This window comes from Macrotis lagotis, chromosome 1 (genome assembly GCF_037893015.1).
Source record: "Macrotis lagotis isolate mMagLag1 chromosome 1, bilby.v1.9.chrom.fasta, whole genome shotgun sequence".
Lineage (NCBI taxonomy): Eukaryota > Metazoa > Chordata > Mammalia > Peramelemorphia > Peramelidae > Macrotis > Macrotis lagotis.
This window is the reverse complement of record NC_133658.1, coordinates 241,461,290-241,474,931: the sequence shown is the minus strand read 5'-3', so window position 1 is coordinate 241,474,931 and position 13,642 is coordinate 241,461,290. Positions and strand designations below refer to the sequence as shown.

The 13,642-nt window shown below is 33.2% G+C and overlaps 1 protein-coding gene across 2 annotated transcripts in view; it reads left to right on the top strand.

Moving 5' to 3' along the window:
• RAB10 (RAB10, member RAS oncogene family) overlaps positions 1 to 13,642 on the top strand; it is a 98,261-nt gene that overhangs the window by 67,702 nt on the left and 16,917 nt on the right. For both annotated transcript variants that reach the window (XM_074209928.1, XM_074209929.1), the window contains exon 2: positions 4,420 to 4,480. In XM_074209928.1, the coding sequence (XP_074066029.1) occupies positions 4,420 to 4,480 (61 nt within the window). The remainder of the gene's footprint in view (positions 1 to 4,419; positions 4,481 to 13,642) is intronic.

Genomic DNA, 13,642 nt, shown 5'->3' with positions numbered 1-13,642 from the left:
ATAGATAGATACCAAGGAATCTCTAAACCAAAAGGTAAATATGTTTTAGCATATTTTGCATAATTATTTGCATAATTTCAAATTGGTTTGTGGTACTAATTTATAATCTCCCCCAATAATGCATTAACATAATTATCTTTGCACAATTCTCCAATAGTCCCTATTCCCTCAGTTGTGACCTTTACCAATTTTCTGAAGTAAAATTTTAGATTTATGTTGTTCTCCATTTTTGTTATGTTAGTGATTTGGAATATCCTTTCATATGGTTTATAGTTTGAAGTTCTTTTGAGAAATGTCTATAAATATCTCTTATTAGGAATTTTTTTTTGGTCTTAGGTACTTTTTTAAATAAATAAAATGATTTATTTTATCTTTTGTAATTGTTTCATTGCTATCTTTTGCTTGGTTAGAAATCCATCTATCCAAAGCTTTTAGTTAATTTTAATTAGATTAAATAAATTTAATAAATTTAATTTTAACTAAATTAACAATTTTAATTTAAAACAAATTGTAATTATTTTCCTTAATTTGTTAGGTTAGGTTATGATATCAAGTCATATATACATTTTGACTATACTATGGAATATGGTAAGGATTAACAATTTAAGTAAATCTAAGCCTAATTTCCATCAGACTGTTTTTCAATTTTCTCAGCAAATCTTATCAAGTAAGGTGTTCTAACTTGATAATTTGTTTTGGCATTTATCAAACACTAGACTAATGAGTTTCATTATTTCTTACCTTCTTTGTCTCTTCTTTTCCATTGATTACTTTTGTATTTTAACCAATTAGTTTTTAATGATTGTTACTTTATTATATAGTTTGAAACCTGAAATGCTTCGTCTTTTTTTCATAATTTCCCTTGATAATCAAAATCTTTGTTTCTCCAAATGAATTTTGCAATTATTTTATCTATCCCTTTTATCTATCCCTTTGGTAATTTGGTTTAGCACTAAATATGCAGGCATTTTGATATTATAATTTTTAAGAGTTTTATTTCTTTAAAGAAACACTATAATTGAATCTACACAAGTATTGAATGTGTTTTGGCAAAGTGCCTCCCAAATAATTTGAGTTTTGTACTTTGATTACTAGTGGGTCATCTTACAGCCTACAACTTTGATGAATCTATTCATTGTTTTTTTCCTAGTTATATAGATTTTTTTAGTTAAAAGAGCATCATAGTATCAGCTAATAGGGATAGTTTATCCCTTTGACTTTTTACAAGCTTAATTTTTTCTTTTGTATTATCACTATTGTTAGCATTTCTAGAACTATTAAAAAAAACAGGAGAAGGGGGCATCCTTGATTACACTTGTGTTTATTGGAAATAAACTTTTAGTATTTCCATCACATATATGGTGCTTATTTTTTATTTTAGATATTTTATGACACATAAAAGAAGTCCTTGTATGCCTATGCTTTGTAGGGATTTAGCTATTTTTTGTTACCTATAAATTTGAACATGTTATTGAGTTAAAAAATACATTAGTAATATAGATAATTAGAATAATTAGAAATACATTAGTAAAAAATTAGTAAAAAAACATAATGTAACTGTTAATTTGACTTAATTGCTTTTGGAATAACTATTTGTAGACATTAAAGTATTTTTATTGGCTAGAAAGACAATGTGCTTATTACCAAATGAGAATTAGGCTCTCTGGATACTTCTATCAGTCCATCCACTTATTTGTTAGGTGAACTTGTGCAAGTAACTTTCATTCTAGTCCTTAGTTTAAGATGCTTTGACTTCTGACTTAGAGCTACAAAACCTGAGCTAATATCTTGGCTCTGCTATTACATATTTGTGTAACCTTGGTCTTTATCTTTAGAACAAAGATCGAACTTAGATGACTTCTGCTTATTCTCCTTCCAACTCAAAATTTATGATCCTATGAACAGAAATCTCTAAGGTCCTTCTAAGTCTTCAATTCAAATAACATGGGTTTATGAATTTTGCCTGACTCTAGCCAAAAATGTTAGTAATGGCCTTTTTTTTTTTTCGGAGGGAGTGGGTTCTTTTTTTTTAATTTTTATTGTGACTGCATATGTTGAAGAAGATTATGATTTTTTTGATGTCGGGTCTTTGAATTAGAGCATCTCCAAGGGGACAGGAAAGCACATGGCTGGATAATAGACTATCTATTGGATAGAAAAAAGTGTGAGGCGAGAGGGAAATAGTTTTCCAGACTATATAACAAATCTTTACACATTATTTCCTATTTTGGATTTTCATCTCTGGTCCCCATCTCCCCCTCCTCCAAAAAATAATTTAGCAGTTCTTTTAGCCTTCTTGGTAAAAAGGGACATATATCTCCAGTAGATATATGGTAAACAGATGGGAAGAAGTTTTTAAGGGGAAAAAATCCAAACAAATAAGTGTTCCATATTAGTAATAACTAATTAGTTATTAGTTATAATTATTAATAACTAGAGAAATATAAAGTAAAGCAACTCTGAGGTTTTATCCCACACCCATCAGATTACCAAAGGTGACGAAAAAAAGGATAATGATAAATGTTGGTGGGGCCATGAAAAAATAGACACATAATGCACTGATGGTAGAATTAGTCTAGTTCTTGAAAGTGAGTGGGCTATTTCCTCTTAAGAGTTAATATTTCTAGTGAAGTCCTCTTAGAGTTAAAAATCATTAAAACAGAGTTAAAAATCATTAAAACAAAGACAGACTATTACTCTTAAACTATTCTTAGAAGAAAGAGGGAGAGAGACCTTGCATTCCAAGCCAGGCACCCTCCCAACTCTATTGGGGGAAACTGAACTATTTCCAGAGAGACCTTGCATTTTTTAGTTAGTCACCTAATTTGATGATAACACTATCTTTACTGGGGAAAACAGTAGACTGTTCCCATGAGAAAAACCTTGCATTCCAACGAAGCTCATAAGATTTCTTCTTGTTTGATAAGTAGACTGTTACTTGAATAAGATAGTTATAATCCTGAAGGTTATTCTTACCATCTGGATGTTGAGCTAATATTTTATGAAAACCTTTCATCCTTTTCTTTGTTGCTGGGGTAGATTTTCACCAGTAGAATGTAACTCTGAAGACTTAACCAATGAGTGGACAGAGAGGGATGATAGGAAGGAGGAGGGGATCATATTAGGCCATATAATCTTGGTTGACTGTTCATTTGGGGCAGCTCCTTGATCTTGACTTTGTGAGACTTGGAGTGTCCCCTTTTCTTGAGAATAGTCAAAATAAACTTTTTTTTTGCTCAGATGAGTCTATATTTTTTTAAGTGGATTTTTAGCCCACATAAAAGCATTTTGTAACGATTCTCCAAAAGTTGTTAAATTCTGTTCAACCCAACCCCAACATCAAGGAGATGAAAAACAGGAAGAAAATCCATAGGTACAAAATTTTAGCAACTTTTGTGACAAAGAACTAGAAACTCAGATAAGATCTCCTTCTATTAGGAAATGTCTAATTATGATTTCTGATTATAGTGGAATATTATTGTCCAGTCAAAGAAGAAACTTCAGATAAACTTGGGAGGAAAAAACCCAATTCATCTGAACTGATTCAGACTTAAATGAGTGGATCTGGGAAAAGAATTGATAGAATAGCAACATTAACCAAAACCTTGAAAAAAAAGACTTTGAGCTATGCAGGAACCAGTTACAATTTGAAAAAATACACCTTGATGGGGGAAGATCATGCACTTAAGATATGTCAAAAGAGACATACATTTTGGGGCTAAATCAGTAGGAGAATTTATTTTGCTTGACAATACATATTTTTTTACTTTCTCCCTAACCCCAGTATGGAAAGTAGGACAAAAGGTATGGATAAGTTGCCAAAAAGAAAAAAGGGGTTGGTGAGACATCCTAAAATCCAGAGAGAGGGAAAAAACATGAAGATCAGAAAGGAACACAATCAAAACAACTTTGGAAGTTGCATCCTGGGGCAGCTAGGTGGCGTAGTGGATAAAGCACCGGCCTTGGAGTCAGGAGTACCTGGGTTCAAATCCGGTCTCAGACACTTAATAATTACCTAGCTGTGTGGCCTTGGGCAAGCCACTTAACCCCATTTGCCTTGCAAAAACCTTTAAAAAAAAAAAAAAGAAAGTTACATCCTAATAAGAAAAGCAAATTGCATAACAGAGACCTATAGTTACATGTACAATCTACTTTTTCTGTTCTGTGTATATGGAAATGACCGTTTAAGTTCAGACTTTTTTAAAAAAGTAGATAGCTATCTGTCTTAAATACTTATCTGAGGGGAAACTCCCATCTAATTGTTATTATTAAAAATTGAGTGTATTATTAAAAATTGAGTATATTTCCTTAGTTATGATTCTGTAGCCAGAAAATAAAATAAATAAAATTTGTATATAAATTTAATTGTAGTTATAGATTATGAATTAACTATTAAACGTTTCCTTTTCTCTGTCGTAGGAATTGACTTTAAGATCAAAACAGTTGAATTACAAGGGAAAAAGATCAAGCTACAAATTTGGTAAGTGGTGCTAATATTTTTTCACTATAAATGCTAGTGATCTAATATAGAAAAGAATTGGTAGTGAAAATACTACTTTATAAGAAGATGCCATAAATTTTTGTGACTTTTTGACCGGTCTTCAACATGAGATAAGAGAGTTCATAATTGTTTTCAGAGAAGAGAATTAAAGTATCTTCTTTCTATAAATATATAAAACGACAAAGGCATTTTTACAGAAAACAGTAAACCAACTGATTATTAGAAACAAATATTAACATGATTTTTTGGAAGTATTTTTTTTCTACTTTTAGCTTTACTGGAAAGTGATGATTTATAAAAGAAAGCATGGTCCCTTCTTTGTAGTTTTCTTAAGGACTAAATGAAATCCAAACTTTCTGTTAATCAGAAGGAATACAAAATACACTAATATTCCATAAAGAAAAAGAAATTGGAACCTATTATCTTTTTTTTTTTAAGGTTATTTTGCAAGGCAATGGGGTTAAGTGGCTTGCCCAAGGCCATACAGCTACGTAATTATTGAGTGTCTGAGGTAAGATTTGAACTCAGGTACTCCTCACTCCAGGGCAGGTACTCTACCTAGCCACCCAAGAAAAAGAAATTGGAAAAACTCAGCAAGCCCTCCACAGATGTTAGAAAAATCATCCTCTCCTTTCTATTCCCCAGTTAATAACCTTATTTCTTGTTTTGCTTTTATCTATAGTTTTCAGTCCCAAAATTTTGTTAATAATGGGGACAGCTAGATGGCACAGTGGATAGAGAAATGGCCCTGGAGTCAGGAGGATTTGAGTTCACATTTGACCTCAGACACTTAATAATTACCTAGCTGTGTGACCTTGGGCAAGTCACTTAATCCCATTGCCTTGAAAAAGACAAAAAAATTATAAGCTTAAGACAAGTTTGTGGTTCTTACCAAATCATAGTGTTAGAAATTAGGGTCACTCTGAAAAAAAGGCAAACAAATTAAACTCTGTAATCATTTTATGTTAATTCACAGGCAAAAGAAAGTTCACACCCCCCAATTAACCTGTATGGTAAATCACTGAAAAGATGCCTTTACATTATTGCTCAACACTATTGCTCAATTTTTGTCATTTTTGTCTTTCTTCCTCCTTCTCCCCCCCCTCTCTTTTTTCTCTTTCTTCATTTCTTAGGTTTTTTGCAAGACAGTGGGGTTAAGTGACTTGCTAATGATCACACAGCTAGGTAATTAGTAAGTGTCAGAGGTCGAATTTGAACTCAGGTCCTCCTGACTTCGGGGTCAGTGCTCTGCTTACTGCGCCACCTAGCTGCCCCAATAAAATCTCTTTAAACTGATAATCTTTACTTTGTAAACCCAGGTATATGTCAACCACATTTATGTTAGCTTTTCAACTCATTTTCCAGTTTCTTGGATTTGAGACAGATTTTTGCTTTTAGTTAAAATCTGTATTCCCCAAAAGACTAATAAGTTTAGCAAATAAATTTTCTAAAACTGACAAGAAGTGAAATATTATTTCAATAGCTCTTTCATTCCTTGAAGCTTCAAGTGGAAGAAAATAATTTTTATACCCTGACAAAAACAAGTAGTCATTGCAGGTTTGGCACTGTAAACTAAAACTTAAGATTTTATTCATATATATATCCCTAAGAAAGAGATCTGTTAATCTCATATAAAGTAGTTTTTCCATTGTCTTGTGTATTGAAAAGAAATATTGTGTAGTAATACAATAAACTAATATTTTAAATTTATATCATATAATCATTAATATAAATTGTGAAGCAACAGTAGCTAAAATTTATGAAAAATATATAGAATAAACAGGCATATGTATTTTATATTTATACATTTTTATTGCTTGACTCTTTTGTCCTTTTTACCTATCCATTTCTCTCTCTTTGCTGCCATACTTGTTGAACCATAGCCACTATCTCAGTCACATGCATCCAGAATTTAAATTCTATCCTAACCATTCTTCTGTAAGTACATTTTTAAATGACTTTGCGTCTACCCTCTTGCCAAATCCAGTTACCATCTCCTTAATTTGTGAGTAGGGACTGTTTTACTTTTTGCGTTTATATCCTTGGTGCCTAATACATAGTAGACACTTATTAAATGAATGTTGCTTGTTTGATTTTTTTTAGTATTATATTTATTTTATTTTGCTCCTACCTTACTGTTTTTTTTCACTTAATATTTTTAGCCTATTTTCCCCTCCTCAGTATTTTGTATTGCTTCCTCATGTCCCAGAGCTCAAAAAAGATTTTGATTTACTAAAAGCCCTCTGAAACTCTCATTTCTGAATTAACCTGTTTTGAGGCTTCAGCATATTATATGTACAGCTTGGGGGTAGGGTGGAATGTCTTTTATGGTTAGGAAGGGTGTACATATGACATTTTAAAGTTTAATCTGTATTAACTTTTTTTCTTGTCATTTTTTTTAGACAGCCAACAAAACATGAGTCAAGGCCTAATTTATAGCATTTACTAATTTCTGAATTGTAAATGTTCATACTAAAAATATGATATTGGGTTCTCAATAATGTGCTTAAAATTTCCAAATCTTTTATATTCTTTCTCTTGCTTATCCAAATCCTTTATATCCAGCTGCCTCTTAAGATAGCTCCTCTTGGAGACACTACCATCACATCACAGCATATGTCCCATTATCCTACCCCTTTTACAGTTTTCCGTTCTTAGTGACACCAACTTTTCTTACAGCAAAATTTAGAAGCACATTCATTATTGTCTTCCCCCCCCCTTCATAACAGTCATTTTTCTCACTAAAATGTAAGCTCTTTGCCTTAATGTGTTCAGCACCTAACAGTAGATACTTCGTAAATACTTTCTCAACACTAGATCATGCTGCATCTCATGTAAATTTAGGTTATGAACTTCTTGGATATAGGAACTGTTAATTTGCTCTATTTTTTTGATGTCCCTAAGTGCTTAGGAGAGTGCCTGGCATATAGTAGGTACTTAATAAATGTTTATTGAATGACTAAATAATTCAAAGATTGTCAGTTTGAGAAAATAGGCTGATCCATAGTCATAACTATAAGTCTGGTACAAGGAAGTGAAAGGCTATGCTAACACTAATTTATAGGTTTATGTAATTCACTGACTCATTCCCTAATGAATTCAAACCTGCCCATCCTTTTTTTCCATCTTCGAACAAAGTCTTCACTCAATCCTTCCATCCTCCTTTCAGACTTACCCTGCTTTATCTTTCCTCATTCACTACTGAAGACTAGTTGTCCATAGTGTCACCTTCCACTTTTTTTCTCAAGGTCTTGCATTCTTGTCATCCTTAGAAACAACTCTTTAAGGTCATCAGTGATAGTGATCTTTTTATTACTAGACCATATGATCTTTCCTCATGTCTGTTCTCATCTTTCCTGAACTATATGACACATTTGACACTTTTTCTTTCACAATATTGCTTTTTTTTTTCTGGTTCTCTAGAATTTTTATCTAATTGTTCCTTGCTCAGTTTCCTTTGTAGGATTGTCATCTAAGTCCTTCCCTATTTTGTGTCTATACCCTATGACTGTCTCCTTGTCCTCTCTTTCTTTCAAATCATTTCATCAGCCTTCATGGATTCAATTCTCTCTATGAAGTTGATTTACAAATTTACAGAACTAGCTATTTTTTCTCTCTTGAACTCCTTTCTGTCTTTCCAACTGCTTGCAAGACATCTCCTCTTGGATATTATATGTCTCAAACTAAACATGTCCAGAAAAACTCCTTTTCTTTACCTTTAAACCCACCCTCTCCTCCTAACTACCCTATTTCTCCTGAGGGTACCCACATTGTTCTTCTAGTCACCCATTCTTGCAACCCAGCAGTTGTCCTCAAGTTTTTTCTCTTACTCACCCTATGTATCTCTAATCATTTATCAGTTCTATCTTTTACTGTTTCTTTTACCCACTCCTTTCTCTCTCTTTTACACCACTATTCCAAACCCTCTTTACCTCATGGCTGGACTATAGCAAAAAACGTCTTGATTAGTTCCCTTGTACTGTAACCTCTCCAGTCCAGTCTCTACACAGCTACTAAATTAATATTTCTAAAGTACAAATTTGATCTTAGCAACTCAAGAAATTGTAAGGGTTCCCTATTGCCTTTAGAATAAAATACAGGCTCCTCACTGACATTTAAAGTTCTTCATAATCTGACTTTGTTACTCAACTCCAATAATCATTAACTTAGAAATTATTTTTATCTTAGGCAATGAATGATTCCTGGTATTTTTTGGTATTAAGACCTCTTTTTAATATTAGGCAGTTCCAGGTTCACCATCTTGTTCCCTCCCCCTGCCATCGTGCCCCCCCCCCATCTACCCATGGAACCTAGGGCAAGATAACTTTTGTAAAACTAAGGATAGGAATAGATGATTTCCCAGATCCTTCCAGCATATTCTCTATAATATGATTATACCATTAGTGTCCATTGATGAGAAAAATAGATGCTTTTAGTTCTAAATCTTTGCTTCTCTGACAGCTTGATTTGATCCTTCTATTGTATCATAACACTTTACTGTAGTTTAAATGTATTTCTCCTTTTAAAGAACCTCAAAATCTAGGGGTAAACAACTGAGAACTAGGTCCATTATCAGCCAATCCCCAGGAGGAGTCTCAGCCAAAGTAAAGTTCATCTACACCCAAAGGGCACCAAAAATGAGCATACCCTTTGATCCAGCAATACCACTACTGGGTCTGTACCCTGAAGATATAATGAAAAAGGGTAAAAACATCACTTGTAGAAAATATTCATAGCAGCCCTGTTTGTGGTGGCAAAGAATTGGAAATCAAGTAAATGTCCTTCAGTTGGGGAATGGCTTAGCAAACTGTGGTATATGTATGTCATGGAATACTATTGTTCTATTAGAAACCAAGAGGGATGGGAATTCAGGGAAACCTGGAGGGATTTGCATGAACTGATGCTGAGTGAGATGAGCAGAACCAGAAAAACACTGTACACCCTAACAGCAACATGGGGGCGATGATCAACCTGGATGGACTCGCTCATTCCATCAGTGCAACAATCAGGGACAATTTGGGACTGTCTGCAAGGAAGAATGCCATCTGTATCCAGAGAAAGAGCCATGGAGTTTGAATAAAGTTCAAGGACTATTCCCTTTAATTTAGGAAAAAAAAACAGATATATTATTGTCTGTTCTTTTTTTTCTCTTATACTTTTTGTCTCTTCATTAAGGATATGATTTCTCTCTCATCACACTCAATTTGGATCATTGTACAACATGGAAACAAAGTAAAGACTGTCAGATTGCTTTCTGTGGGGGGGGAAGTAAGATTGGGGGGAAATTGTAAAACTCAAGTAAAATCTTTAATAAAGTAAAGTTCATGTTGTAGTATAAAAATTAAAAGCAAAAAAAATCCCCTATCCACTGCAAATGAAGCATTGAAGATAGTTATGGGCCTTATATTTTCAATTAAGGAAGCCAGAATGGGAGTTTATGCCATGTGAAGATCAATTGAAAGGGATAATAAGTTTAACTTGGAGAGGAAAATGCTTAAGGGAAAGTATTGTTGAAATATTTAAATGGTTAACTTCTGGAAGAAAGATGAAATTTAAATTCTTTGGTCCAAGAAGGCAAAAAAGAGGATGAATGAGTGAAAGTTTTAAAAAAAGGGAATTTCAGTTTATTATAAGGGAAAAGTTCCAACAGAACTGTGATACTATAGTGAAATATACTGCTTTAAACAGTATTTGGTTTGGTCCCTTGGAGCGCTACAGACAATGAATTCATATCAGATAGGTTGTAGAGATCATTTTTGTTTAGCTGTGAATTAGACTTAATGTCTATTCTTTATCTGAGTAGGAAAAAAAATATGTAATTCGGTAGAATTTCCTTTTCCAAGGAAATTAATCTCTGAAAGTTTAATGAAACATATATATTTGAAGTGTCTAATCTTAATTCTGTTCATTTCAAAAACTTTCTTAGTGTGTATACGTTCATAGTTTTCAGCCTCTTTCTGTAGTCTTAATCAACCATCAGCAAATGTATCTTATCTATATCTGTAATACAGTGTCTTGAACATAGTAAGCATTTAATATTTAGAATTGGAATCTGAATTATGGTGAATCTAAGAGCTATTCTGAATATATTGTAGGACTTGGTCACAATTCAAATATCTGCCTTTGGCTCAAAAGAAGTATATGATTTCATAGATTCTCTTAGTTGGAAGGACTTCAAAGATTACCTAGTCAACACCCTTCATTTTATAAAGGAAAAAACATGCAGCAACATTTAAATAACTTATTCAAGATTATAAGAGGAAGTGTCCAAGCTGAAATTTATACTGGAGGTCTTCAGACTAGTACGATACAACCCTGTGCAGTTATCTTTGTCTCTTTTAGAAAGATTTTATTTATTTTGAGTTTTACAATTTTCCCCCTAATCATGCTTCCTTCCTGCCACTCCCCCACAGAAGGCAGTCCGTTAGTATTTACATTTGTTTCCATGGTATATATTGATCTAAGTTGCATGTGATGAGAGAGAAATCATATCCTTAAGGAAGAAAAATAAAGTATAAGAGATAACAAGATTACATAATAAGATTTTTTTTTTTAAATTAAAGGTAATATCTTTGGTTTTTGATCAAACTCCACAATTCTTTCTCTGGATACAGATGGTATTCTCCATTGAAGACAGCCCAAAATTGTCCTTGATTATTTCACTGATGGAATGAACAAGTCCATCATGGTTGATCATTACCCCTGTTGTTGCTGTTAGGGTGTACAACATTTTTCTGGTTCTGCTAATTTCATTCATCATCAGTTCAGGCAAATCCTTCTAGGCTTCCTTAAAGTCCCATCCCTCCTGGTTTCTAATAGAAATTTTGTGTTCCATTTCTTTGTCTTTTTTGACAAATCCTCATTTTTCTTATCAGAATTTTATTATGATTATCCTCAGAATCTTCTGAGCCAGCTTTCCCTATAGAAATGCCATGGGATCCTATGCTTCCTTTCTGTTACTTGTGTGAAATACTGACTTTTAAAATTTGGAATAGATAATTGTACTTGGATGTATGTAGCCAAAAACTAGTTGTGTATTCAGGTGTGATCACAACCCCATGCCTAAGATCTAGGAACATTATTTAGTTTGGAGGTAATAGAGAAAGAGGATTCAGTTTTATTAAATTTTAATAGATTACAGGTAAACAATTGTTTTCCCAGCAAACAATTGGCAGATGGTCACCAAAAGACAATTCACAGAAGACCATCATGGGATAGTATATGATAGGATCATTTGGAAATGGAGGATTAATGGGAACCACATCCATAAGTTAGGGTGATCAAGGGGATAGTGTAGAGTTAGTTTGGATTCACATTTAGCTTTGTGAACCATTTTGGCAGTGTTTTCTTGGTAAAGAATTTAGTCAGAGGCATAGAATTGTGTATATAATTTGCTAATTGTATGTAATATGCAGAAAATGGTGTGGGTGTATACATGTAAGGCATTTTAGAAGATGTTTTCCCTAAATAGTTATTACTTTAAAGATAATTGAATTGTGGATCCTCTAATCCTCCTACACTACAGCTGTTATCCTCTGCTATAGTTTAGCTTTTTAAAGTTTTTTTATTTGCATTGACTAAGTACACTGTAGCTTGATTTTAAGTACATTTACTATAGAATTATAATGTAGTTCTGTGCTGGAGGTACTTCGTTTTTGTCAAATGAAAAAGAAATACTGAACAAACTAAGAAGGCTGACTTGGTGATGTACTGAGTCCTTTTTACCTTCCTTCCTCCATGATGACCACAGTAGCTGGTGGGGCCAGTAGTTCAGAATGCTAGTACAGTGTCATAGCCTACTGCCTCCACAACTCAATGTGCTGGTGTTTGGTGGTGGCCTAAATTCAACAGGTCTTAGGCTCCTACCAAAAAAGGGAGGGCACATGAGAGACAAAGGCTGGAATTTAACCTAGTCCAAAGTTTACTGACTTGTATTAAAAGTTCATTAGTTGGGGCAGCTAGGTGGTACAGTGGATAGAGCCTCTCCAGCCTTCTCCCGCCCTGGAGTCAGGAGAACCTGAGTTCAAATCTAGCCTGAGACACTTAATTACCTAGCTCTGTGACCTTCAGGAAGTCACTTAACCCCATTGCCTTGAAAAACTAAAAAACAAACAAACAAAAAAGTTCCATTAGTTGACTGACCAAAGCTTGGAAAGCTCAGTTGGTAAGACTAAACTACTAGTTTAGACTCAAATTGATATTCACAGATTCAATAAATAAATGAATCTTTTAATTTCTTTTATAGAGTTAACTGCATTCTTGATGCCGATATTTAATTTGTTGCATTTTTTCGTGCCGAGGCGTCTTTTAAAAAACCACTTGTACCAAAGCTATATTGCATTTTAAAATTGCAGAACAAGTTAAAAATTGGAGTGTTGTTTAATTTCTTTCTATTGATTTTAATGGATGCAGCTATCATTTTTAGCAAGTAATAAAAATAAGTCACCTAATACTGGCTTTTTACCTTGTTCATTTATATCATTCTTGATATCATTGTACTTGTATATAAGACTTTACTAATTTACATTCTATTGACACCCCCTTTCCACATAGAAACACCCCCCCCCATTCCCCCCTAGATAACAAAACAGGCCTGTTTTTTAAAGGAGTGATACAATCTGGTCACAATGACCACATCCTACCATTTTTTTTAAAGTGACAGCAAGATCAGGTTTTAAGACAGGAAGTAGCATTAATCTTTTATCAGTCTTTTTGGTATTTATTAACCTGTTCTCCATTTGAAAATGAGGTCCAATTGTAATTACTTTGTAATTACTTTATACTGTTAGGCAAAATGAAGAGATGATAATCTTTTTAGTTATCTCATTTTGATTTAATTAACTTTGTTTGCATTTCTCTTGGTGCTTAGCTATTTACTGTTACCACCTTTGGTTGAGATTATATACATGCTACCTCTTCTATTTTTATCTTTTAACTTTGAGCAAGTCATTTAACATCCCTGAACCTTCCTCATTTCTAAAATTGGGCTTGATAGCAGCTAAAGACCCTTGTAGTTAAAGATTTGTGATTCTTTGATCTTCCCTAAGATCTAAAATATTCTAAAGTGCTAAGAATGGTGATTTTTATATTGCTACTTATTCATTAGCTTATGAGTGGCTGATATAAATATAAAATTCTCTT